A 27,765-nucleotide genomic window follows, 5' to 3' on the forward strand; every position below is an offset into this window, starting at 1 on the left:
TGCCAACTTTGGTGATAGACAATAAGAAATGAGAAGTTTGAAACCTTTTCTGAGAACTTAAGTTACAGAAAGGCATATCAAAAATTCAAAATATTCCATGTTGACACACTTCGTGCCTGAAGACATTTGTATTGCTAAACAACTTTCATAAAACATTATCTTCTAACACTTCAAAAGTAATTTGTATCAGATAATATCTTTTAAGAATCTGGAAATGTTCTGCTATTTCATAGAATTAGTTCCTTCTATAAAAAAAAAGAACTTGTGATAAAAAAATCTATTTCCTCTTTTACGATTGTAGGTCTCTCTGAAATAAAACTGTTCATAAAAATAAAATGGGGTTTTAAAACTAATGACTTGTCGTCAACAAGAAATAAGGGGAAAACTTTTGTTAAAAACATTAAGATAGCCGTTATCGCTATGGTCCTAGCGATCCAATGTAATGAAAATGTCCGAAAATGGCTTGTTTTTGTCCTGACTCATGGAGATTCTGCAATCCTTTGCCAGTCCTAAAATACATCCAACATAGATTAATTCATTAGGCTCACAAAACATAAAATTTTTCCAATTACCAAGCAAAGTTTGGAAAATCTTAGCCGCTTCCAGTTTGCTGTACTTCGTCGGAGGAACAAGTTGACGAAAAGTAAGGCGTGATACTTGATCGCTCTACAAAAAAATTTTGTCAAAATTTCTTATGGTATAGCGTTAATCAGGATTAAATACCATTTCATCAATCGTGTCCAATAAAGCCTGGGGTTCAGGAACTTTAACTTCTGAGAAAGTGTCATTTCGCTGAGATGTCGAAAGAGAAGGTTGATTGTTGACAGGGGAGCAAGCTCCAAAATTGGCACGGGTAGACACTCCGACTGGTGGTAAATCACCGACGTTTCTAGAAAAATTTTCAATTTGAAAATCAGATCGACAACCTTGAGTAAAAATGAATTTGGTTTGGAGCTTCGCTAAATCTAATGAACTGTAATCTCACGTTTTTTACCCAGTATGTTGAGTTGATGCAGTCGATTCGGATGCCACCTCCTTGATAGACTGCATATTAGGAAGATGTTTTTCTGCTTGACGTGGGGATGCATATCCCGAAACATTACTACAGAAATTTATTTTGTTGACTCAGTTAAGACCAAACTAAAAAATATCAATTGTTAAAACAGTTACCTGACTGTCAAGTTGCTTAAGTTTGCAGAACCTGCAACTGAAATTTCATTGGGTTGCAGGTTACGAGCTCTCTCGGGCTCATCGAAAACAATTGCCAGAGCAGCCTCGTTGTTGGGCTCAACGACTATCATTGGGACATCCTCTGGGTGGTTGGGCTCAACGACTATCATTGGGACATCCTCTGGGTGGTTGGGCTCAACGACTATCATTGGATCATCCTCTGGGGGGTTGGGCTCAGCGATTATCATTGGGCCATCCTCTGGATGGTTGGGCTCATTGACTTTCATTTGGGAAGACTCCAGGTAGTTGTTTACATTAAGCATATCCTAATTGATAAATACAATCAATCAATGAAAATAATTAGAAAAATTGAAAACGGCAGATTGACGATATTTACGCTATTCTCCGTTTGGTCTTCTTCGACAGTCACCAAGTTCCTAGTTATCAGCTCTCTAATCAAAGGATTTTGATGAGTTTCGACTGACGGACGGCGGAATATGTGGTGAACGGTACACTCTGCATATTCAGTCCTTACCACATCTTCATTCGGCATCTAAAGAAACAAAGATATACATTTTTAAACATTTAACCGAAAACGTCCATCATAATAAGTACTAACCCGCAACAAATCTTTACAATCGTACAGTTGAGCTCTGAACAATTCTGCAGGGATGATAATTTCCTTATCAATAATCAATCGACGCCGTCGACGACGTCCTCCTCCACGGGGTTGTACAGGTAATACATCAAGCGATTCCAATACCATCTAAATTATGTGATTGATGATTATTACATACTTCACAGATAAATACAGTAACAGTTACATACATCAGAAGATTGTATGGCCGTGATTGTGGTAGGAGCCTCTTCTCTATGGAACATAAAATAAATGGTTATTTCAAATGCGGCAATACACGAAACGAGAAAGTTGTTAACAATACCCAGTTGGCTCAGTGCGGCTTTGCTTGATTGGAACATCTTGAGCTGCATTACTATCATCGTGGATTACTCGCTTTGAATTACTACGTCTTAGATTAGACGGCCCTGTTTAAAAGTAACAACTTCATAAAAAAGGCAAACACATATTTAATAATGAGAAAGTTCTCATACCTGGAACTGGTATTTCCTCAACATTACTTTCGTTCCATGAGGATAGCACTTCTAAAGTACCAAATGCACTCCCAAAGTTGTCATTGCCAATAAAACTTTCATCAATCTAACCATGACATGAACACAGAAAGACAAATGGAATTAGAAACCATAGTGCACATAGACAGCTTGAGGTAAAAATCAAATACCGGTGGCAAATCTGCAATAGTCAAGAGGGGTTCATCTGTTTCTTTCATTGTGATTTCACTTGGTGATACATAGATTCCAGAACTGTTCATATTAAATTCATGAAACCCAGAGGGTACTTCCATTTCAGCAAACAATCTTTCAATTTCACCTGGAGATGCCGGACAATTCAGTTGTACTTCACAAAGTGTGGCTTCATAATAAAATATATTAATCAACACATAAAATCAAGAATTTGTAAAACAATATAGCAGCCTACCTTGTCGAGTTTCATTGGCAATAGGATAAATAGATGGGATCTTGAGAGCATCAACCACAGCAACCAAGCGCCCAAACTCACTATCCTCCAAACTACAACCATCGCTCAACAAGAATTTCCCAGCTCCAATCACAGCGTCAGACAAGTCTAGTCTAGATTAGATGAAAAATTACGTACAATGAATTAAACACATGAATAATTGCTTGAAATGCTGTTCAACTTACACATCACAGCTGATATTGGACTCTTTTAGTTTCTTCTCTGTCGCTCTTTGCTGAAAAGTCAGCCTGACATTAGCTGGCAAATAATAATATCAAGAGAATGTAACATGTTTATCATTACTGCAAGTTTTTAAGTTAATAAGCTTACCAAGAGTATGGGACACTTGTTTGTGATGAGCAATAATGGCACCATGAGTCAGCATAGCAGAGAGGTAGAGGGAAAACCTTGGGCTTGATCCTTCAGTTCCTGGATTTATTGTTCTTACATATCGAACAATTTCTTGACTGCCAACAGGGAATGAGTTCAAGTCAAGACTGAAAAAAAAGTTTTAAATCTGTAACTTTCTTCCTACCAAATCTGGTCCACTCGCACTTGGAGCAAGAGTCGCAAGTCATTCTTTGAGCCCTTTCCTTTAAGCCGCAATTTTTTGTTAGCAGCGAGCCAAATTATACCAAACTTTCCACCACGACGATTGAGAATGTCAATATCATAAAACATTTCTAAATCCACCAAATAGTATATAAATTAGATAAAATATTTGAATCTGGTGGATAGTTAGTCTGGGGATCAGCAACAGTGAACACACGTGGACGCAGTGCTTCCACTCAGAAAATTGTCATATAGCCTCCGACGATGCCAGATATAGCCTGTCATAGCCAAACCTGCTATTCAAAATAGCCAAGAAAATAGCCAAAAACGATAGCCAAGAAAATACACGAAAAACATCCGACTGATCATAGATTTATTATTTTAATCAACTTATTTGGTTTTCTTTGTTTCTTTTGATCTGTTTTCTGGTTTTAAAAATTATATCCACAAATGAAAACAAAAATATTAAACATATCACTAAATCCGAATCCGATTCAGAATCTTGGATTGCTGCATTGGTTTTAACCTTTTTTGCTAAATTTATTAGATTTTCCGGTATTTCCATTTTTCCAGCAGTTAATCCTTCATTTTTCAACCAATTTTTTGCCTTCAACAACGCACTTAAGAGATTTGTCATGTAAGGCGTTGCGTAAGGGAGTTTTTGTGAGTTTCATTTCTTTCATGAAACAAAAAAATCTCTCCGCAGAGGCATTGCTAAACGGCAAAGAAAGTAGGAAGGAAATACAGACTTTCAAGTTGGGGAATTGTGGCTCCCCACTAGGAAGTTTATTTGCAACAAATACACGATTCCAATAAAATTCTACATCCATGTTGTAGAATGTAAAAATAGATTGACTAGAATCAATTTCAAAGTAATCAAGATATTGACATGAGATCTCCATTCTTTTTCTGCCTCAACAACATTACAATGGTCATTGAGCAAATGAAAACGTTTGAATAGGGAAGACAAGGATGCAGGACGAAGATTACGAGCTGGTTTCACTAGCGGAAGAATTTGGAACTCATGGTCCTTAAAACTAAAGCGTTTCTGAATTTCAGAAATGGAAGTTATAAAGAATTTCTGGACGGACGCGAAAAAATAATCAATCAGGGTGAAAGAACGTTCAAATTCCTCACTGAACGCGAGTTGAAAGGCCCCATCATATTTGATACGAATGGGATCACTTGAAGGAGCATTTTTAGCAGGAATCTGAATTTGATGTTTACTGAGGTACGCAAGTGCATACTTCCTAGCTTTCTCCTCGTCAGTGGCCGTCAGTGGCTCTCTCTTTGGGGAAAAACATAGTAAAAAACTGTTTTTCGGCCGGTTCACTTGCGCCTTTAGTTTGCCGCTCACTGTTGATTATAGTCTGCTTGACTGCTTCAGGCAGCTGCGTTCAGGCGTTGCCAAATGTACACTTCTGTTTATTACATTAAATTGGAGACTTTAAGAAAAGAAAAAAATTCATAGTGTTTTCTGCTGCTCTAATTTTTTTGTAAATTAAATTTGAAATTTCCCTTAAAATCGTTGAAATAGCCATAGCATAGCCCATAGCCCGACACCCAAAAAATAGCCAATTTGGCTATAAATAGCCAAAAGTGGCAGCTCTGCGTGGACGAATGAGTCTTCAGATCAGATCAGAATGCAATCAAGATTCAAGAAGCAGCAAGTTAAAGGGCTCGAAACCGAGGTTGCCAACAATACCTACGAAAACTAAGATATTGCTAAAAGCAGCTCTGCTAAAAGAACTTGAAAACGAATTAATTACAACATTTTTCTATTTTATTCTTGTTGAACTAAAAAATTATTATATAAAAAACTGTATTAATGTCTAACAAAGTAAACAAACGTCTCAACGAAATCAACGTTGCCAACGTATGGTAATATTTATAAAGTGTTTGTTCTTAGCCAAATTCTATGGCTTGTTGGTATTGAATGGAATGGAATGTTGGCTGTTCAGAGCTGTTAAAGAAAATTTATTGAAGTAAGCAAAAGGGAAGATTGGGATGGGGAATGACGTAGTGACATACATGAGTAGTGACCTGAGTACACGCTCTTACATTGACTGCGAAGTAGGCCACAAGCGGCTTGCATTAAGTTGACCCGAGTGAACGGTATGCCAAAGCAAAAACAAAACAATCTTGAGATACGAAGAACACTTGAGATATAAAATCAACTGAGATAGAAAACATTTCACTTCAATTCGTTATGAAGTAAGAACTCTTGTTACACGGTTGTTCAGTGAATACTGAATACAGTGATTTGGTCATGCCCGTACTGCGCCTCCCTGGTAGCTGATTTCCATCTGGATCATCATCAGATTGGGATTAACATCGATAACAAATCAATTTATAGAAAAACACTCGAAGTTAGAAGGATTCGAACCTACCAAGAGAAATCAACCCGGCTGCACATTCTTGGTCATGATCTAAATTAGAAGTTATGACTCAATACGCTAGTTTTAATAGTAATTTGACAACGGAGCTTACATGTTCAGCATCAAAAACAAGAGTTTGAATAATTTATAAGAACTTGACCTAACTTACTGATGATGGTCTATCAAACAATAGAATAATTCGGTGACGGCGATTAACTAATAATTAAATACTAAAAATATTAACAACACTCGTGTTGACTGGTTTCGTATATAATGGCTTATTGGCTAATGGTGCTCAGTTACGAGTTACGACATTCTTCTAGTACCAAAACTAAAATGCGAATAAGGAAGTAGAATTTGAATCTTTCGATGTAGCAAAATAAAAAATAAATAAAAGTGAATCTTAGGCAAAAACAAACGCAGTTGGTAGGATTCGAACCTACGCCCTCAGAGAGGAATTGATTTCTAGTCAATCGCCTTAACCACTCGGCCACAACTGCATATTTAAATGCATAATGAATAATAACTAATTCAACGATTGTTTTTCACACGAAAATTAAAGGGAAAACACTCATTAACGTAAGTTCACTCCTGCTTGTTTTGGCTGTAACTTATCTTGGTACATTTAGGTCGATGAATATGTTCGTGTTAGCATCGAAAAATAAATGAATACAAGTTTACCATATCGCTAATTGAGGATCACTTACCTTCAAGGGAAGGAAATCAAGTTGAGGGCGAGGTTGAGGGCCGCATATTTCACATTACTCTGCAAACAGTTATCAGACAGAAGGGAAACAAACAAAATAGTGAAAATACTAAATACAACTAAAAACATCTGTGTCGTGTGTCGATGTCGTATATAATCGGTTAATCGCACATGGAAACCCAGCCCATCTAATCTGGAAAATTACGAATGAAGCAAAAAGCCCCATGACTTTTGAGTTGACACGATTTCTACACGATTTGTTTGACAACTTGTATAGAGACGTGAACGCCATCTAGCATCGATTGGCTTTTCACTCCAAGTCATTTGTCAAGATGTATTCTGGGGGGGATTCACCGATTCAGGCAAAAACTAAGGACTGCCTTTAACAAATGTTCCTGTCACCAGTGTTGTTGAATCTCCAATTTTTTTAGGCTTCCAAGTCTTTAGATAAAATGGCACATACTTTACACCTCTTTGCACAATGTTGATCGGATATTGAATACATTTTTGGAGTAAATAGGTTTTATAATAATTTGGATAATTTATAATTTGTTTACATTACTTCGTTAACATGATAGATGCAGAAAACAAAACTTGAATGATACAGGCCTGTATTTTGTACTGCAATTTATGGTTGGCAAAACGGCTAGAGGAACAAAATTTGAAGGCCAAATGAATAACGGCGCATTGAACTGAATAAATAAAAAAAACGACTCGGTGCAACAGCTAGTTTCACGATTCGGCTTTGCTTTTAAATTATTTTTGAGCAGCACTGGCAGGATCACACCAGAACAAAAAGCGCGATGACACAACCAACAAATATGTGTACGTGTCCTTTTAAATTCGGTTACTTTTCGATAAATTTCTTTCGCCAAAATTGTAAACGTTCACGGAATGGCATGGACTCGTTCACCAAGGAAGGATTATCAGCCTCTATTCTGAGATATCGGGGCTGGTCTTCCTTGGTAGGGATCCAATCACCAGGAACGAGGTCACTTCGCGGTACACTGTGATTTTGAATGATTAAAATTTCCGTCAAGTCAAACATAAATTAAAGTCCTTCATACCCGTCTTTTGCAAATGAAGTCCATAAATCCAGTAGCATATTTGACACTTTAATGTCTTTGGCTGATCGTAAACGAGGAAGTAATATATGAGAAAACATGAGGTACAGTTCTTCACTGTGAGTTCCACCTATCGAACCAAAAATAACGTGTAAGAAAGCGACAACATTATTAAGACTTATTAAAAGCTGTTTGGCGTACTCAAATCGAGAGAAGATGCTAAAAGATCATTCGAAGATACACGCCTAATGTTTCTCGACCAATAAATATGACTGTTATAGTTGTATAAATAATAATAGACGGAGTGATTGCTATTCTTGCTGAGAAGGTCAACTGATTCATCTATATCATGATAGTACAAGTAATCAGCGATAATCTAAATTTTGAAAAATCGCAAATTAAGAAATTAAAGATTAAACAAATCAGTTGAATTAAATAAACATTGCTCTTACCTCTCCGACTTTATCGAGTTGATTCGGATGATACGGCCTGTCTATCGTGAAATAACGATACGCTATTTGCTTGATAATTTTGTCACCAAAAAAAGATTGGTCTTCAATACCCATCATGAAGCGGAAATATTTGAGAGGATCTTTGTTGAATTCATTCAACAATTTGCGATCGTCGGATACAAGTCCTAAAACGAAACAAGAAATGTTGTGTTTTCCCAAACGCTTAGGTCAAAGAACGTAGTTAGAGGAAGTAAATAATTTACGGACTTACTGCGTACCATTGAGCCACCTTCGTTTCTAGTAGATCCTGCAATCATGGGAACCGAATTTATCTGATTCGTTTCCATAAGTTTTCTCGGTTCTGCTGGGAGAAATGGGGACTCTCTTTCTACATCAACTCGTGGTCCGAACCCGACCGGGCATACGTGCATAATCTAAAAAAGGAAAAAAAAATTGTTATATAACGGAAGTTTCCTGTTGTGCTAGCAGGGACTTTTAGAAAGTGCATAGCGCTTCTTTTGCCCTCATTCTTTTTTTGTTTTGTTTCTTATTTACCTCAATTTCCTTTTGGAATCGAACTATCTGATTGGCTGGTTTCTGTCGCAAGCAAGCCAAAAGCGCACTCGAGTTCGATTGTGGACAATTCACATATTGAGCCAACTTTTTGGTATAAGTCCCCACAGACCTTTTCCTCGCCCAAGGGTTCAGCGTTGAACCAGACTGAGCGATGGCTCGATGAAACAAACCTACAACCGTATCAACGTTGGCATGTTCCCATTATTTATCTTTCCTTTTACGAATGCTAAAACAACAGAAATAAGAAGACATGCTCGCTGATTTTCTACCTTTGGAATGAGGTGATAAAAGATGATAATGAACACTGGCAGCGCCAGCGCTACAGCCGAATATTGTTACTAAATTCGGATCGCCCCCAAAATGGCGAATATTATCACGTATCCATCTAAGCGTTAATTACGGGACAAAAAAAAAAACTATTATTTAAACGCCAGAGCCAAGCAAAAATCATAAAGTCCCATTGTTAAAATTTACCTCAAGGCCATCGTCTGATCCAAGAGTCCATAGTTTCCCGGAGCTTCACTATCTTCTGTGCTGAGAAAACCTGGTGTAAATAGGGATCTTGATCTTCAAATGTTTTATTTTTTACAGAATGTATGATGTAAGTCTAGTCCAACCAAATGCACCAAGCCGATATTTCATGGTCACATAGACAACATTTCGGTCTAGAAAATAACCGGGTCCAGCTAGGTCAGTCTTTCCGTTGCCGCTACCGAAAAACCACGATCCGGGATGAATGTACACCATAACTGGACTTGGACTACTTATTGATTTAAACTGTGGAAAATCACGGTTATTTTAAAAACAGGTTTTCTTTCCACGGACTGGCAGAGTAACAACAAATAAGGAAATCCTACATTGTGAGTGTAAACGTTGAGAGTCAGACAATCTTCCTCGCCGAGGAAAATACGGATTATTCCGTTGTATTGAATGCAAGTGGGCTCATCTCGACTTGCGTCCAACACTTTTCCAACCCAAGGATCGGCAGGTTCAGGATCCTATCAGTTAAGGGATAGCTTAGTCTAATAAGATATTTAAGTCGTTCAAATCAAATGGCTACTTACTCGAAAACGAAGATTTCCTACAGGAGGTTTCGCATAAGGGATCCCCCGAAAAGCGTAGTAATTCCGCCCGGAAGAAGAAACCATTTTCGATCCACGCAATTGACCAAGTGACGGAATTTCCACCATCGGTGAGCGCTCTGTCAGATTACAAATGTTCAACAGACACAGTAATTCCATTAAGTTCATTTTCGTTGACACAGCAGCGAACAGACAACATGTGTAACAAGATATAAACTGACTAACAAAAAGGGAAGAGTCGCCGACGTTTTATAAAATTGCACAGCATTTTTTTGACCCAGAAAAAAACTGGTTTGTTTTGGGGTTGGTACTCAGATCTTTGGCTGCCCTGGGCGTTACTCGCCCATCAATCGCTAAACTTTCTGTTAGAGATGTGACCAGGATGAGCAGGAAACGGTTTAAAATCACTGCCTAATCAATAAGACCAAGATTTCTTCCATGTGTTCTGACGTAAAGTGCGACAGGAATGTTTGCCTGATAGCCATCGCCATAGAAATGACGGCCCTATTCCTACATCACTGCACTTCAGAGCAACGGTAACGATTGAGAAATGTTTTTTTATTCAATATAAATGATAAACATTCTTCAGCGAATGAGATTTCATTTTGAATTCATCTCGACTATATGTAAAACTAAATCGATTAACATACCATCCGTCAACAGTGACGGATATCCAATTTGATTTTAAAAATTCGCGCGCATTCGTTAAACGGGCACTCACCCAGGAATAATCAAGTGAGGCCTTCCGTATCCGTGTTTGATGATCTGTTTTGTAGGGATCCACCCATCGAGAACGAGGCCACTGGCAGAAAAACTTCATTATTCCGCAATTTCCTTAAAGATCCCTTCAGTAAGTCAGTTGTCAGTCGTTGGAGAAAGTAGTTCAGCAGCGGCGTTGCGAAATTTTTACTTCAGTGACGACGAACGTAGGCGCAGATTAGTAAAAGGTGAAAGAAAATTAACAATGCGGTATCCCATTAATGTTCTCCACACCTGAAACAAAAAAAAAACAAAAAAACAGGATTAATCCAATAATTAACGCGAATAATGTAGAATGATAAGTTTTCAAACTACACTCAAAGCTGGAAAACACAGGTATTGATTATTCATTGGAACCGAGAGAGCGCTACAGTAGAATAAACAATGAACCGGTTATTTGCTTAACATACTGAATAACGTCATTAAATCCTTGACATTATCTCCGCAGTCGGGAAGGATCACGAGGCAAATCAAGTCAGATGAATTGAAGAAACGTGCGTCCTAGTCGCTTGCAAGTAAGACGACGATATTCCACGTTCCAATCGAATTTGGAATTCCCGATGTTTCAAAAATTTAAATAATTCAAAACTAGTAGGGAGGACTCTGCTGTATTTGATCTAAAACATTGCATCGTTCGCCCTTTCCTCAAGATTGGAATTTCGTTTGACTAGTTTTGTTTCACAGACAAGCACGCAATCCGTCAAGAGTCGTTTGCTGGAGGATGTGGATAAATTCAAATATTGGGTCAAGACCCAGACCCTACAGACTTAACACAGACTCGAAGGCGAAATTATTAGAGAGTCAGGCAAAGGGACTGTTTGAATTGTAGGAAGAACACTTGTTCCCTCGAGCGTGAAACGGTGCTATGTAAAGGGAAAAACAGGCCTATTATTTTTTTAAGGGAGTGAGTTGATAAAATAATGTAGGGTATACTCCGAGTGCAATAGCTCAGTATTCTAACGGGAATCTGGGTCATCACTAAATAAAGCGAATTACCCCGATTCCATTTCCCCCACGAATTCAAAAATAGCCGATTCCACAAAAATAGCTATTTCCACAAATAGTTATTCCCACAAATAGTTATATCCACAAATAGCTACTTTCACGTGCACTGCAATTAGAATATGCAATGACAAAAAATTAAGGTTTTAAAATGTTTTTTACGATACATAAGTGCACCGACGTTTTAGTGATCTACTTTCTGTACTAAGAGGATTATTGTGTTTACGTCAACGGCTGGATAAGGAGAGGATTTATCTGTTTAGTTTTAATGTATGATAATACCGAACAGGGGATTAAAAAAAAAAATACCCGTTTTAACATGGCACACGATAACAATAGGTCTTTGACTTGCGCATACCTATTATAGCGGAGAAATTCCGAACGGATCAGGAAACCATTTTTACCCACCATCGTGACCGACTGATTTTCAGAATTTTCAGATTGGTCTTGTAAAATGTAATAAATTGCATTTGTTTTTTGTTATGGCAGACAGAATTTTGATGTAAAAGATGCAACAAAAATTGCAAGTCACTAACTAAAATAATGAACAGCCGTTGTTGATTTATAAATATACCGTGGCTTATATTTTATCCGTGAAAAAGAAAAAAAAAGAAACCAGTCGTGACTGATCTGGTTTGGAATGTAATCCTTTTTTTCTGCCTAGGGCATTACAATAGAAGTTCTTTTTGATCCCCCCTACTAACACTTTTTCAAACTTGAACTGGAGGGCAGGCAAGAACCTCAGCAAAAAAGAAAAACTATTTAAAATGTTGTAATAAAAAACCAGATTCCATGAATTGGAGGCATTCTTAACTACGCTGCAACTCTACCACAGATGGATATCTTATTGTGCTGCTGCCATGACAGCAAGTTTTAGATAGATATCCTGGATTGACGTAAATGCAAACTACTCACAGATAATTAAAAAAAAAATAATAAAATAAAAATACTTACTCAATCATCTAGCTGTCTGGGTGTTCTTGGTCCGGTTTTTCTTCGACAGCAGGTTTCCTTTTCTTCAGCACACACGTTTATCTTCATCATTTTCTTAAATGGGTTGAACAATTTGAGCTAGTAATTAAGAAATTAAACCGAAAATACGCCCATTTGTTGAAGTATAAACGATGAAAATGCAAATTCTCTCATCTGCACATTCTGTGAATATTTCGAAAGCAGACGAAACCAGACAGATGGTCTTGGTTGTGATGGCAACACCGATTTTTAGAGGAGGGGAATGATAAAAATGCGCAATGAGACAGGGAGAAAAGTAACGAGTTTGAAAATTAAGTTAAATAAAAATTAAGAATATTTATTAAAACAATCAGTATGACATGGTTGACACAGTTGAAATAAACTTGGATCAGAAAACAAAATATTGTTCTTTACACAGCCATAAATATTCGAAACGAGATAAACGGGGATTTTTTTTTTTTTTAATTTGATATAGATAATCATATTGTACAATACCCCATAGTTAACAGGAATCAATCTTTATTAAGAACGTTGTTTTGCCCATTTGGCGACAGTAACAAAGAAAAAAAAATAAATAAAGAAATAAAAACGAGAAAAGCGTTTCAGCTCTGGGTAAATATATAAATAGCGTCAGACTGCTGCACCATTTCGAACAATGGGAAGCTGACTTCCTTTTTTGAACAAAGCTCGTTGATTGCTTCGATTGGAAGGATAGAAGAAAAAAATTTGAAATGATTCGAAAAAGGAAATGATTGATTGAAAAACGAATCAAAAAGGAATTTGGTACGGAACGACTGTACAACAGCGCGCGCGTGTGTGTGTTTAACAGACACACACACACACACACACGCACACACATTTGCGCATCAGGTTTTTCTATTTTTTTTTTATTTTCTTTTCGTCTTTGTTAAGTCGTTTAGCACAACTGCACTTGCCGTTGTATAGCCATTACACACATGATTTTCACAATGAGCTTTCAGGAAGCCGACAATCGGCCAAGAGGTCGGCTGCTGCTGCTGCCATATTGTGCTGCTGTTGCTGCATCAGTGGCCCATTGTTGGTGAATAGCCCTAATGACGGGCTTTGATGGCCTGACGCTGGCCAATGGTTATTGCCACCGTGAGCAACGCCAATATTCCAACTGGTTCCGCTGGAACGGCTGGATAATGATAGCGGTGATTGCAGTTGCTGCTGCTGCTGCGTGCCGCCGCTGCAGCTCCTGGCCAACAACAATTGTTCCGGGCCGCAGTGGAACGAGGCCGGCAAATCAGCGCCATCATCTTCCTCAGACTCCAGAATGCTGCTCTTGTGCAGACGCCCTCTCGGCAGAGTCCCGCCGCCGATCGACGCCGGATGATTCATCAGCATGATGGCCGGCAGCATGCGCTTCGGTTGATAGTCGACTAGAACAATTTGGTTTTTTGATCAAAATCCATAGCCTTTTTTTCCGTTGTTGTTTTTTATCAAATAGAAAAAAGAAGCCGAAAATAGCGACGCTCTTAATTGGCGTGTCGTGTCAATCAGACAAGACGATTGTTCCTACCCATTTCTCTGAGGATTATGTCGGGATCCTGCTGATGCTGATGGTGGTGGGGGTATTGGTTGCCGTTGTTGCCACCTCCTTTGGGATGATGAGATGATGAATGGCTGTTGATGAGCTTAGTCAAGTGGGCCGGCTGGCCATTGACACCGGAGCCGTTGCAGTTGCCCGTCTTGTTCAAAAGGACAGCTCGTTGGTGATGATGACCCTCATCCAAGTTCTTGGGGTGATGGGGGTGACCCCCGTTGCTGCTGCTGATTGACGGGTTTCCTGTCGTGCTGTTGGACCCTCCAAATCCCGGATTGTGCGGAGGATCGGTGCCGGGTAAGGCGTGCGGAAGCGGAAGGAGCGGCTGATTGGGTCCGTTGAGTGCCGTTGTCTGCTGCTGGTTCTGCTGAGACTCGCCACTTTGATTGTTGATTTGGCGCTGTCTTTTGATTCGGTTGCGCCGGTGAACGACGACGGCCACCGTCATGACGATAACAAGGAGCGTCACGGCGGCTCCCACCAACACGCCCAGCAGCGGTGTCATTTGGAAGTACAGAGCGTGACCTGCACAGAGAAACCAATCAGATCAAAGTTCACCACTGCATTCCCATATGCAGTTTATTCCTAAGTCTTTTAATTCCTTGAAAGTTCAATTTGGGTTTTTAAAAAATAAGACATTCAGTTACCGTTACCCGTGTGTTTCAAAGCGGCACGTAGCGTCGTCGTCTCCAAAGTAATGGGCTGACTTCGCCCTTTGGCGTTCAGTGCGTAGATATTGAGCAAAAAGGCCGTTTCGGGCTCCTGCGTACATTGCCGAAATAAAGGTGATTAGCGAGAGACGGGCAACACATCGATCCACACGGCCAAACTGCTGGCTGTGTGTGTGCTGGTCTGGACTACACCACCAGGGGTGTCTACTATATTTAAAAGTCTAATAACGTAGACTGTACCAGTCCGTAGACGGTGAAAACTGGCTTGGTATTGTTGAAGACGTAGCGGAGCGTGCGAGTGTTGCGATCGACCAGCTCCAGTCCAAAGGTTTGCTGCAGGCCGCCGTCAAATGCCTCCTGGCAGTCGACTCGGACCGAATCGGCCGTTTGATTGTGGATGGCACAATTGGACGGCGCTGCCGGCTTGCCTGTCCCCACAATCATACATGTATTTTAATATATTATGCATCATAATCATTTCAAACGTCAAAGAAGCTGTCATTATCATCGATGCGCAACGGTCGGGCCGGCCACACGGCGTCGCCGTCGCCGCAATCTACTCGTGACCACATCAAAGTCTCCCACCCCCCAAAAGCGGACGGGGTTTTGTAATGACGACTGTTATTATTATTATGATTAGTATTATTTACCAGCCGGGACGACGTGGAAGAGGCAAGGCTCGCGTTGATTTCCGACCGGATTGCTGGCCCAGCAGGCGACAACTCCGAAATCCAGTTCCGATTTCGGCGAATATTGGAGGACGCTGGTGCTTCCCTGGGCGGTGAAAAGTGACCGCGGGAGTAGAATGGCGTCGCCGCTGCTCGTCACCATCATGCTGCCGTTACCTACCGTACACAAGAGGCCGCCATAACATAACAAAATAAAAATAAAAATAAAAAATGAGAGTCGGCGCAATATCTTGACAAAAGAGGACGGTGCCGTGACGGCGAATAATATTCCACCGCCGCAAAAAATAAAAATCTTCTTCTTCTTCGCCTTTTATTCACACACACACACACAAACACATTTCACGGGCGCGCATCTCCAGAGTATTTTTTCTTCCTTTTTTTTTCATTCGGCCAGGCGTGGAATCAATCAAATCCGCTCGACAGCAATTCAATCTTGTGTCCGTCGTCAGGTCGCCAACGAGAGAGCTAGAGAGAACTTCAAGGAGGGGCGGTCAGGACGACTCTCGAGGGCGCACGTACATAAGCGGAGCAGAAAATCCCATTCCGCCACTGTGTGTGTGTGTGTGTGTGTGTGTGTACAGCGTATACGTATCCCAAGTTCAAATAATAGCCAGCACATGCACCAACTAATTATAGCGTATACGTATAATATTATATTTATATGTATTCCTTTCAGAGTATATATATATATGTACTCCCGGTAGCTCCCGCAGTCCTCGACTGACGCGGTCGTCACGCGATCGCCGCATCGCATTTCAAAAAATAAGGAAAAAGAAGCGCAGAAAAAAAAAGGTTTTTTTTTCCCCATTCCAGCCCAGGAAAAAATAAAATAAAATGTTACATGTTACAGACATAGGTGACCTCTCTCTCTCTCAGACTATATACTCAAGTCGGATAGAATTCTACCATGTTTTTTTTCAAGGTGGGGGATGTATTATACACGGCCGGGGCAAAAAAAGAAATAGTCGTCCAAAAGTTTGCGTGCATTCGATCCTTATAAGCTGTCTAACCCGGCTGCTAACCTTTCAATCCTTGGCAATATCGTTTTGGCCAAATCCCACTTACCCGAGGGAGAGACTTTTTTGTTTTTTATATACGATGAATATACGTGTAGTACTATATAATATTTTGCAGGAGGGGAGGGGAAGGGGTTTTATGACGGTCGTCGCTTTTGCTCTACTCAAAATGGTTGGACATTAGACATAGTCTTTTTTACTTTGGCACCGGGGTTTTTTCTGCCAAATGGATGGGCCGCCTTGTTTCATCACTCCGACGTCCGATGGTGTGTGTGTACATTCTCACGATATGGATATGAATTGAACGATTATTATTACAGCCTTTGATTTGGCAAGTCCGTGACGAAATGCAAACAACGTTGGTTTTCCGTGTCCGTTATTCACCCATTTCGACACAGTTGACGTGTGTGCGATTAACCGACAAATGGCCATTTTATTGGCCAGGTATTTTGGCGGGGATTTCCCGCCAGCAAAGTTTGAAACAAGGAGGCCGACCATCTTTGCTCAAATAGTTGTCTTAAACTCTTTTTTTATCTTTTGGTAGTGACTTTTATACTGGGTGTGTCCTATGGGCCTGTCTATAATAATGCAGTTTTGTTGTTGTTGTTGTGTTTGATCATTGACTTACTTTTCATGGGAGTGCCTAGAAAAGTCCACCAAAAATGGACCTCGTTGGAAGGATCGGCGTCCACCTGGCAGTCCAGCGATGCCGTTTCCTGTTTGGAAACGCCCGAAACGGTTCCGGCTGCTGACACGCTCCGACATCGGGGTGCGTCTACGAATAAACGAAACGGGATATCAACGTCGAGAAAGAAAGAACAAAATAAATAAATACGTCTAAGTATACAAGACTCAAAACAAAAACACGGTTCAAGAAGAACAAGAAGAACAAGTGTATAATCAATGGACAATTGCGTGGGTCAATATTCCCGCCAGCTGCGACGATACACGTGCAGACCCTCGACATCACGGACACTTCTCTCTCCTGCTAACCTTTAATCGTTAGGGAAAATACACCCAACGGCATTATTTGACTTTTACAACTTTTTTGGGGGGGTTGAAGGAAAAACTCATCCGCCAAAAAAAGAAAATCTAACACATCCAGTCCGGAATAATTATTTTCTAGAATACAAAAAAAAGGAGTAGAAAGTAGCACGTAGTTGCTAAAGTGGTTCCGTGTTAAGGCTCGCGGCGGGGGAGTCTCGCGAACAATAAATTTTAAAAAAAGATAATTCCGCGTAAAATAATAAGGAAATTAAAAATGAACCCACTAGACGCAATAAAATTACCTCTACTTTTTTTTTAAATCTAAATGATTAAATAATAATAGAAGCAAGAAAATGAAAAATAAAAATGTCGATGAATTGAATCAATTTACATTGGATGCGGAGTCGCAGTGGCGGCTGGCTGAGAGTTTCGCCGCGGCTGTTGGCGGCGCTGCAGGCGTACAATCCGGCCCTGGAATGCGTGACCGAGCGGAGGACGAGGCTCACGTTGCTAAGCACCACACCGGCGCTGACGTTGTGCACCAGACTCACGCCCTGTGCAGCAACAGCAACAATCCAAACGATTAGTATAAATATACTACACACATTATATAGTGGGTGTAACACAGCGGGGAGGAAATAAACACGTGGAGACCTCAGCTCTCTACTCTTAATCACAGTGGGTGAGGAAGGTGAGGGGGCTGGCGCATTTTTGATCACTGGCCAACATAAACAGCAGTTCATTTAACGGTTATTAGTTATGTGTATAGCTGCTCGGCAGACAACAGCAGTGGCTCAGAATGTCACCGACGTTTCAATTAAGATGCTCTTCCTTAATACTAGCTGCTGCGCGCTAATGCCTAAGTCACATCATCTCGGAAATCATTTCTGCTCCGCTCCCCAGTAAAGAGGATTTCCCCTCTGCCTCCTACCCTACTACTCCCCCATCGGGTGCGTCGCTAAAAGGCCTGACAGGCCTGTGGCTCCAAACCCGGGCCACTCTCCAGCAGCAACGGAATGGATGACAGCCGAGAGAGAATGGGCCGGCGGATTAGATTCCGCCGCGCAGAATGTCTGCATCTCTCTCTGTAGTCGGCAGTGCGTCATTGCCAAAAACCCAGGGGGATTCATGGCATGAAAACCCCCACCCAAAAAAAAAAAGAAAAAACATTTATTCCTTTTTCACTCTCTCTCTCTTAACTCTTGCCGGCGTATTCCATGCCCGGCGAACCGATGGAAAATGGCGCAAAGATATTGAAAACGACGGGGCAAACTGTTGCCTTAAAGCTCAACCAGACGTAAAGCTGCCGCCAGCTGCATGCTCAGCCCAGGGAGAAATCGAAGGGAAAACGTCAGACCAGGCCCAGCCAGCCAGGCCAGTCTAGTAGTAGCGAAATCCTCCCGCGAGATAATGTATTTAAGACCTCAGCCCCGATGGAAAATATACGAGTGTGTCTGTGGGCTGGCGGCCTGATGTGTGTACCGTGTACATAATCTATAAGTCAGCTACGTCTTTGATTTAAAAAATAACCAAACCAAAGAAAAGAAAAAGAAAACTATAGGAGAGGAGCTTTACGTTGTGGGTCCACTGGAGTTTGTGGAAGGCCGGATTAGCGCGAATGTGACATTCGATGTAAAGGTCGTCGCCTTCCTTGACGTCGTCGCCGTTGATGTTGCTGCCCAGCGCGATGCCCACTTCGGGTGCATCTTTTGATCGATCCAATTGGCAGAGCGGTCGGTGGTCGGTAAGGTCCGGTCCGGTTCGTTTCGTTGTGTGGCGGCCATTTCCATAAAAAAGGACCCGCAGACAGGACGACCAAAGTGGTGGTGGGATATAACACATAAAAGAGAGAGAGAAAGAAATAAGACGATAGACACCGGGCCGGCAATATCAATCAACTTTGATGTTGGAAATTGACGGCGATTCAATTTCGCCACTGCCCAGGGTCTGGGGTATAAAAATAAAAAGAGAGAGAGAGACGGACAGAAGGGGAACTTACAATGGACGTCGAGTCTGACGGAATCTTCCATGACCGCTCCGGGGATCATGGAATTCTTGACACGACAAATCAGGTGACTGGCGTCGTCCTCTGACACCGGCGTCAAAGTCAATCGGCTTTCCGTCGCGTTGCCATCGTCCGAATTCTGTAACGAGAAAATGTGGCCGGCCCAGCCGCCAAAGTGAAACGTCAGCAACGATTCGGCCCAGCAGCAGCAGCACAAGGGGGAAACAGGAAGGATATATAAGGGGGATTGGGATTAGGGACGGGCGACAGGGCCGGCATACATAATAGATCGGGTCAGAAAGGGGAAAGAATAGGACGACGTGCTCAAGTGGCGAGAAACGCATCACGACAAACACACACACACACATATGGACAGAGGACGGCCCGGACAGACACACAAAAAAAGAGCACAGAGTGTGCTCAGATGTCAGGGAGGAAAAAATAAAAACACTGATAATAATACCATAATGGCTGAAAGGTGAGCCGCTATTTGTTTGTTTCCCTTCCACCAGGTGATGGACGGCGGCGGGCGGGAGCCGCTCGTTCGACACTTGACCTCGACGCTCTGCCCGGCTATAAACGCCCGTTGATTGTTGGCCGAAACGGTCGGCGGCATTTGAATCTCGACGAAAAACGGGCGAACTGAAAAATTCAAAATTGAACGCGGGAAATTAATGGATTGGCCATTTTATTGTCTGCTTAACTCTTATTATACATATTGCGTCTAAACTTACGGTGCAGTTCCAGAGTGACCGTTTTCATCATTGGCGCTAGGTGCGGGCTGGATGTGACTTGACAAGTGAAGGCGTCGTGCAGATGTTGCCTGCGGTCAAACAAAAGACGCACACACACACACACGCCCGCGCGCGTACGTGCATATAGATCAGATGTTAGTGTGTCTAGTTTACTACACGAAATAATAAGCCCAGCTATCCATTCGGGATAGAAAAAAAAACAAAACATGTTTGTGACGTCAACGCCAATCAAAATTAAAAAAATCGATCCATCCGCACCGGATCGGATCGAACTCTCATTTTTATTTTGGAGAAGACGACACACACACACAAGGTTAGTAGTAATATTGTTCTAGTGTTTTGTTACTTTACCTCCCCACTCTGGGAACCACTAACAAATTGCTGACTGACTCTGGGGAGCGAGCGTCGGTCGTGTTGTCCAATAACTGGCCGCCCTGCCACCACGTCACCCACGGTTGCGGATAACCTGTCAAACGATATGAAAACAACACACACAAGATGGGGAGAAAAGAAATCGAATAAAGTTGCCGTCTGGGACTTGTTGGTGCGTGTGGGTGTGTGTGTGTTTTTAGATTTTTTGATGTATTACCTCCGTAGGCCTTGCAGGTCAATATGAGATCGTTGCCTTCTTCCAACGGGCCGGCCACGACGCTCAGCTGTTGCAGGAAACCGTCCAGGATGACGACAGAAGACGGCGGCTCTGTCACAAATCAATCGCATACATTTTTCAAACTATTCCCATCTACTATTCAAACGTCTTTTCAACTATACACAAACACGGAGGATCAATAGATAGATACAACTATAGCAATAGCAATTAAATATCAAATTTAGATGACGATTGGGTCTCCCACAAAGTCATCGACCATAACTGACCTCAAGACTTAGAAATAACCAAGCCTTGCGCCAGCCCGTGTTTTTGTTATTACACGAGCCGGGCTATTATATTTGCTCGAGTCCAGCAATGATGAAAGTCAACAATAAGCACACATAGAGAGTCCACACACACACACACACATATGAGAGAAATGGAGAAAGTAAAACCAAACCAAACAAAAAATTGGGGAATAACATCTAAAGGCCACCACACAGCCATTGGTATATAAATACACATCGGTCCGTCGGAGGGGCGGTGGATTTGTTTTGGCCGGGCCCATCACCCCTCGGCTGATATTATTGGACAAGAAACGTCGCTGTGTTTGACCACACTCTCTCTCTCTCTCTCTGGTCAGAGTAAACACACCACACAGTAGATGTGTTTAATTTAGATTTGATGGAATGCCATGTATTTATATAAACCTTTACCCTTCCGACTTCCACACATTTGTAATCCTCTTTTGGGGGGTGTTTCGCTCTAGACAACATCCTCTCCGTCTTTCTGCGAGTATAAATATATCTAGACACACAACCGTGCGAGAGCGCTGTCTAGCTCTTGCCTGTTTATGTGGCTGAGACAACTGGATAATGTCAGTTTATATTTATAGGAGAGGAGAGCCCAGTGTTTTGTAGTGGTAGAGCCTAGGAAGCTCTTTCACTCTCACTGCGCCGCCATGTCAACAACATATCCACTGGGCTCTTTTTTTACTTCTGGCTGTGCGCCTCTGTTGTCTCTGAACATCATCCAATCGCTTACCCCCCAACCCCCCAACAGCAGACGACGACTAGTGTGTTGTTGGCTGGCTGCTTCCATGCTGAATCAACACTGATCTCTCTCCAAGACGCTCTCGCTTTGTTTGGACTCGGGAACTCTCACTACCACTTTTCTGCCAGTCTGCAGATGTAACACGGCCATAACTTTGGAACAAACAAACAACAACCAACCACACAACACAAGCCCCGGTGGCTGTTCCTGCTGCTTGTGTGTCTGATGCAGATTGTTTTCACCGGGTACTATATGTATATCAAACAGCCCCACAAAGAGCTGTATAGGTACTGAATTTATTGAAGTCGGATCAAAAAGGAGAAGGTCGTCGAGACTGGCAAACATGTCGTGTGGACTAGTAGACTGCACAGGATTCAGATCGGCTTAGTTTTGATGTCAAATTCCATTCTAGTTTCTAGTTAAAAAAAGAGCTAGCTCCATTTCTGTAGAGCCAGAGGAGAGTATGGAGCTGGCCAGGAAGGTAAGACGAATCAACTTTGACGTTTTGGCAATGCAGATATTTATTCCGCCATCATTATATTCCAGGGTCCGCTCCCCATTCTTCCGGCATTATGCATCAGCGCGGATAATAATGATCCCCGCAATGTACAGTGAGCAAGGACGGAGGACGGCAGCTATATAGCGCTTTGGGAGGGATTATTAACGTCGGATCTGTTTTCTTGTATAGGGAATACTCTACAAGGCGCATAAGCGCACGCGGCGTGTGTGTACGGCAACGAAGAATTGATACGACACGAAACGGTAATAAACGGTGGGAGATGTCAGGAGGAGATGACACGCTTCTTGATGTATCGACGTCTTATTTCTTTTTTCAAAAAAAATATATTCCACTCGCATAGAATCAACGACGTGCGCAAACCAGCCGAAACTATCTCAGCAAAAGTTGTGGCGGACGTTTTCTATAGAGAGGGGAGTCGTGTGTCATAGAGAACAAATCGGAGTGGGGTCGAAAAAGAAAAAGGAGAAGAAAACAGATGGTCGACTTACAGAATCTTCTTAAATGTCCACCTCGCTCCTTGTGAGGACGAGCTGGGCAGCAGCAGCAGCAGCAGCCCAGCTGTTGTTACTCTCATATTCAATCTCGTACGTCGTCGTCGTCGTGTGCGCCCTGTATAGTCTGAGCTCTAGACAAGTTCACTGTTTCGTGTATAATCTGCCAGCGCTCCTAGTTCTCTCTCTTCGCCCCAGTTATAACAAGAAAAGAGAGAAAAAAAGAAATGAAACAACAACGACATTCCACCTGAATTTCTAGTTTCCCCCCTCGAAAAGATTGCACTAGCTGATACTATCTATCTATACATCAATACAGTAGTAGTAATATTCCCCCCTACCCATTTCTCGTTGGGATGACAATCTCCGTCGAGGGCCTCGAGAGTCGCAATCTAATACTCACAACTTCCATATCGATCGGCAGTGTGTACATCCATCAGCTTTTTATTTTTCATCTTTTTTTATAATCTCCGGGATTCTTTTCTTTCGACCAGTTTTGATATCTATTTTTCTATCTTCTTTTTTTTCTCTCTTCTTTTGTGCACGCGTGCGATCTCCACGGCCGATATTTTGTCCACCTCACTATAGACTTTCTATCCTTATATATTCTGTTGGGGAGGAGTGGAAGGGGGGGATAACAGGGCCAACCATTTCATCACCATCGATCGTTGTATTCGTAATACTTTTTTCTACTTGCCAAACTTTTTCTTTTCTGCACACACGGCCCATACACTGTGTGTGTTTTTCGATATTTTTAGAGTCACTTGACAATCGAAATATTTTCACAAAACATTTGTTCTCTTCTCTTTGCAAGTAGTGGCTGTTTTTTTTTTACTAGGCGAATGAACATTCATCCGCCAGGGGAATACATTGTTTGAGTTGCCAACAATTTGCCAAAAATAAGAAAATTGGGCAGAGAGATTCTGCTGTTTTTTTAGGGGGGTTTTTTATTGGTTAGATCTGGTCGTCTCATCAACTATGACACGAGAGCTAGTTGGCTCAGCTCGAGGAGAAACGACGCCAAAAAAGTTTGAGTGACTCCGGGTATATATCAGACGTCCCGCGCATGTAATAACTAAATAGCGTCGGCGAGAGAGACGACAAAAAAAAAAGAAAAGAAAGAACAACGGGCTGGATAAAAAGACGAGGAGGATTACACGGGCGATGGCGGTGTCGGGATGACGCAGCGGGAATCACGCGCCTCTAGTCCTAGTAGCTACTACTAGACGCGGACCTCAAAAGTTGACGAGACAATGTTTGCCGGCAGGAATGGCACAAGGAGCAGAAGGGGCACCAGGAACGATAATACGCCTCGACTTTCTCTCTGTGTGTACTTGCCTCCTGATGCGTCTCTTTTGTCTTTCAAGAAAATAAAAAAAAGAAAAAGAAAAAAAGGCGAACGGGAAGGCAATGTGTAAACATCCGGCCGGCGAAAAGAAAAGAAAAAAAAAAGGAAAAAAATTCTAAATGAGAAACAAGAAATAATAAAACAAAAAAGAAAGTAAAACTGCGTCTCAAAACTTTTTTTTTCAGAACGCGATAATAACGCCGCACGTGCATGATCCTTTTTCTTTAAAACAACGTTAGAGAAAATTTTGGTTTTTTCTTCTCTTTTTTCAACCCTAATAAAAATAAAAAAAAAGTTATTTTTTTTTTTCTTTTTACAAACTTGGCTGTTTCTGGTATTTGTTTATCCCGCCGTGAAAAATAATAAAATTCCCGAAATAAAGTTTATTTCTCCGGCCGACAGCATAAAAACTCTCGTTTTTTTCTCATTGCCAAACAAGCCACACTTAAAAAAAAAAAAACGTGTACACAGACAGACACACAGAGAGAGCCCAGACCCTGGTAGATTGTTATCGATTTTGTCGACTGCTGGCCGCGTCCTGGATCTCCTCCGTCATGTTGACACACACAAGAGGTAGTCTGAGGAAGCGATCTGGTCTATAGAGCAGCACACAACAACAACACAGTTGTTTGGTTTATATATATATATGTTGTCGCTCTCTCTCTCTCCAACAGACAAATAAAAGGGTCCCCTCAAAAAATTCCTGGGCCCTCTACAAAGAAAACGCAACCGGGAGGGTCTACCTACTATATCCATTCCAAACGAGTCTTGTAGATAGGTACCTCGTTCATTTCTCCGTTCCCTCCCACTTGCGAGCAGCCGCAACGGCGAAACTTCTTCCATACTACGGAGCGATTGCGTGATCAAAAAAACTGAACGATACCGGCCACTAAAAGGAGCGGTGGTGGGGGACAAAATAAACCGCAGGAGAAATATATAGGATATCTCCCGACATTCCTGTTTTTTTTTCTTCTGGCGCTGCTGCTGGCCAAAGAGTTGGAAAAACGTTGACGTAAAAGGAATCTATTACGCAGACGAATGCAATAGGGGGGAACCTTATTGGGGTTGTGTATGCATAAAGGGCGGTTGCAGGTTTTGTTGTCCCTTTCATACAACACCAGCGGCCGGCCCCAAATTGGGCAAAAAGAGAAATTAGAAAAGGGTTTTGCGGGAAAGGTGAGACCGTCAAATCGTGTCAGAGATATCAGCTGATATTGTCTGGGCGGCGGGCCGCTTCAAACGGGCGCGATGCGCATCTATCAAATGCATATTACACGTCTCAATGGGAGAGATGGGGTGAGTGGTTTTGATTGATACCCAGCCACGAGCAGAGTGAGCAGCAGCAAAGGGCGTCCATCTTCGTTCATCGTGATAAATATTGTTAGTCTCTTTCTTGTTTTGCAACACACACACACCGAGGACGTGTGTCGTCCCCCAAAGCGTGCCCAATATTGACAAGCCATAAATCGTCCGGGTGGCTGGCCAATGTGTTTGTCGGACGCCCATAGACTGTATACGAGACACACACTGGGCACAAGTGGAAAGTTGCTTCCGGCTAGATAAAACCAACCGCCGGACTGCTGCTACTGCTGGTCTTCTTCTTTTTTGCCTCAGAGACACGTACTACTACGACACAAACAACGGGTTCCGCCGGACTTTCTATCGATTAGCTCGAACATCTCCTCTCTCCACCCCCAACCCCACCAAAGGGGGCGAAAGAACAAGGAACGAGAGAGAAAATCCAAAAGAGAAATAGTGGCGTCATCGCAAAAGACCGGTACAACTACCACCTTTTACGGTTAAAAGCTATTTGTCACCGACTCCTGGTCCCCTTCCATCTGCCTGAGCTGGGCGGCGCCAAATTTGAAATTTGTTTTTTTTCTTTTGCCAAACACTGGCGATTTCGTCAATGATTTACGCGTTCAAACTTCAACAGCTAAAATGAAATAAAATAAACTTTGGGATTTGGACAGCTCCATCCATCATGCCAGACAGGGTACTCGTTCACCTTGCAATCAACAATGTCCCTGGTGGCGATTCAAATTGGAGACCACCAATCAAAATGACAAGACAATAGCGGCAACGAGAAAAAAAAAGCAGACTATGTGTGCTGTAGACAATGCGCGGTGTGGGCCGTCAGCACTTTGTTGTGCCTGCTAGTACATTGGTTAATGTTGGCCGGCCGGCCGGCCGGTTGGAGAAATAATAAAAAAATAAAAATCTTTTTTTTGGGGGGAAGGGGGGCTTATAGTATTTTCTTCTTTTTTTGCGGTTGGGAAAATATTGATTGACGACAGAACTAGACAAACTTCTACGTCCGAGAAGATCGATGTCGAATCGATCGAGCTCCCCCACACGAGAAGAAATGTAGGGTATAGGAGATAGAGATAGAGAGAGAGAAAAGAAAATTGAGCTTTCCGACATGAGCTAGACGACGATTCATACGTAATCATGTTATTACTCAATTCAGAGCGATATAAAACATGGGGGGCAAACAGCATTTCCGATAGGAGCATTTCTTGGGAGCTTTTCTCTTTCTCTCTCTTTCAAAATGGTTACGAGGTCATTAGCCTTATATGCATCTTATATAATAATGGAGAGACTGTGCGCATCCGAAAGGCTCTCTAGCTCTCTTATCGTTAGACCCCCCCCCCCCCCCCCCCTATACGCACTGGCCCTTTATTGCCAACGATTCCGCCCTCCATCATTTATAGCCGATGAATATAATAAAGGCCGTCTTATCTATCTAGATATATCCCCCCATAGAAATAAAGCACCAAACACAGAGAGAGAGTATTAGATCGGCATTTTCACAAAACTGTCGTGGGACATCATTTAGATGGATTGATATAGTATATCTCAGAGGATAGACTAACTCGAGCCCTGGCGACCTCCGTCATTCACTCTCTCCCTAATAGTATATCCCCCCCCCCCCCCTCCTCTCGGCAGAACAAAACTGTGCGAAAAACCCATCAGTCATTCACAGGCCATTGATCTTCCCCCCAATGCGGCGGACTGGTGGTTTTTTTCATCCCTCCATGCAGAGCAGCGGCAGTCGGATTTTCTTCGTATAAATAGAGAAACGGAATAATAGATGACTACCAAGAAAAAAAACAAAAAACAGACAGAGCTTTTATTCCTATTGAGTCTTGCTGTTATTAGCTGCTGCCTGCAGTCGTTTTCTAACGACATGCCGCATACTACTAAAATACTCCGACGACTGCTGCAATAATCTATCGGCTGCTGCTGCTCAGATACATACATACATGTCTAATAACACTTGAAAGTCGCTTGGCGACCCGCCGATTGAACTCATCCGGCTGGCAGGGCCCTACGTTGGAAGAAGCAAAGTTTCAGCCTATGAATACAGAGAGAGAGAGAGAGAGAATCTTGGCAACTTAATTATCCATGCGAGTAAACCTGCCCAGCCAACACAACACCCCGAAAAGCCGTCAACACACACTGAACATTAACACTTTATAGTTGGCCTATACACACCACCACCGCCGCCAAGCCCCGGCGACGACTTGACTTCGTCAAACTGCCAACCATTTCTGTTCAACTTTGGCTTTTGAATATTGAATGTTGTTCATATTCTCTCTCCCCCTCCCCCTTTTCACCGCATTAATATCAAACAGCCGAGAGAGAGAGAGAGAGCTGCAGGTCTCTTTTGATGGCAGGCAGCAAAATTCCGAACTTAGTTTTTCCTTGTTGTTTAACCAAACTCGACTCCAAACATTTTTTCGAAAAGAAAAGAGAAAAAATCA

General features: G+C 42.0%; 3 protein-coding genes, 1 long non-coding RNA gene and 1 other non-coding gene across 9 annotated transcripts in view; all 5 read right to left on the reverse strand.

The window, feature by feature from the left end:
* Positions 1–93: 93 nt before the first annotated feature.
* LOC124320284 lies at positions 94–4,954 on the reverse strand. Its single transcript, XM_046783088.1, has 16 exons — positions 4,936–4,954; positions 3,300–3,540; positions 3,095–3,231; positions 2,950–3,022; positions 2,726–2,877; positions 2,469–2,659; positions 2,281–2,386; positions 2,112–2,214; positions 1,999–2,041; positions 1,790–1,936; positions 1,568–1,723; positions 1,171–1,496; positions 995–1,102; positions 724–889; positions 573–666; positions 94–509 (listed from the first exon to the last, which is right to left on the reverse strand). Exons 2-16 carry the CDS (start codon positions 3,443–3,445, stop codon positions 427–429), a joined length of 2,031 nt encoding a protein of 676 aa, XP_046639044.1. The 5' UTR covers positions 3,446–3,540; positions 4,936–4,954; the 3' UTR covers positions 94–426.
* Positions 4,955–5,247: 293 nt separating this feature from the next.
* On the reverse strand, positions 5,248–6,645 carry LOC124320524. The gene is made up of 3 exons (XR_006913967.1): positions 6,402–6,645; positions 5,707–5,745; positions 5,248–5,622 (listed from the first exon to the last, which is right to left on the reverse strand). It is a non-coding gene; the product is annotated as an uncharacterized LOC124320524 (long non-coding RNA).
* Positions 6,113–6,194, reverse strand: Trnas-aga. The gene has a single exon. It is a non-coding gene; the product is annotated as a tRNA-Ser (tRNA).
* Positions 6,646–6,994: 349 nt separating the features above from the next.
* On the reverse strand, positions 6,995–12,516 carry LOC124320319 (venom carboxylesterase-6-like). Of its 2 annotated transcripts, XM_046783152.1 has the most exons (13): positions 12,290–12,516; positions 10,296–10,567; positions 9,557–9,693; positions 9,350–9,490; positions 9,110–9,269; positions 8,967–9,036; positions 8,762–8,877; positions 8,472–8,662; positions 8,188–8,350; positions 7,917–8,101; positions 7,666–7,840; positions 7,468–7,594; positions 6,995–7,407 (listed from the first exon to the last, which is right to left on the reverse strand). In XM_046783152.1, exons 3-13 carry the CDS (start codon positions 9,680–9,682, stop codon positions 7,248–7,250), a joined length of 1,614 nt encoding a protein of 537 aa, XP_046639108.1. In that variant the 5' UTR covers positions 9,683–9,693; positions 10,296–10,567; positions 12,290–12,516; the 3' UTR covers positions 6,995–7,247. The 2 variants fall into 2 exon arrangements, with proteins under 2 accessions (XP_046639108.1, XP_046639107.1); XM_046783151.1 differs by lacking the exons at positions 10,296–10,567; positions 12,290–12,516 and having other exon boundaries at positions 9,557–9,789.
* Positions 12,517–12,618: 102 nt separating this feature from the next.
* LOC124320237 (neural cell adhesion molecule 1-like) overlaps positions 12,619–27,765 on the reverse strand; it is a 44,521-nt gene continuing 29,374 nt past the window's right edge. For 2 of the 4 annotated variants that reach the window (XM_046783011.1, XM_046783010.1), the window contains 13 exons: positions 20,587–20,697; positions 20,349–20,463; positions 19,977–20,065; positions 19,706–19,884; positions 19,237–19,381; positions 18,813–18,943; positions 17,629–17,791; positions 16,879–17,025; positions 15,196–15,390; positions 14,786–14,973; positions 14,522–14,636; positions 13,851–14,399; positions 12,619–13,710 (listed from right to left, as the gene is read on the reverse strand). In XM_046783011.1, the coding sequence (XP_046638967.1) occupies positions 13,271–13,710; positions 13,851–14,399; positions 14,522–14,636; positions 14,786–14,973; positions 15,196–15,390; positions 16,879–17,025; positions 17,629–17,791; positions 18,813–18,943; positions 19,237–19,381; positions 19,706–19,884; positions 19,977–20,065; positions 20,349–20,463; positions 20,587–20,697 (2,567 nt within the window). In that variant the 3' untranslated portion in view covers positions 12,619–13,270. Of the gene's footprint in view, positions 13,747–13,850; positions 14,400–14,521; positions 14,637–14,785; positions 14,974–15,195; positions 15,391–16,878; positions 17,026–17,628; positions 17,792–18,812; positions 18,944–19,236; positions 19,382–19,705; positions 19,885–19,976; positions 20,066–20,348; positions 20,464–20,586; positions 20,698–27,765 lie in introns of all 4 variants that reach the window. The other 2 variants (XM_046783012.1, XM_046783013.1) reach the window with 2 other exon arrangements.

The sequence above is a fragment of the Daphnia pulicaria genome, chromosome 1 (genome assembly GCF_021234035.1).
Source record: "Daphnia pulicaria isolate SC F1-1A chromosome 1, SC_F0-13Bv2, whole genome shotgun sequence".
Classification (NCBI taxonomy): Eukaryota; Metazoa; Arthropoda; class Branchiopoda; order Diplostraca; family Daphniidae; genus Daphnia; species Daphnia pulicaria.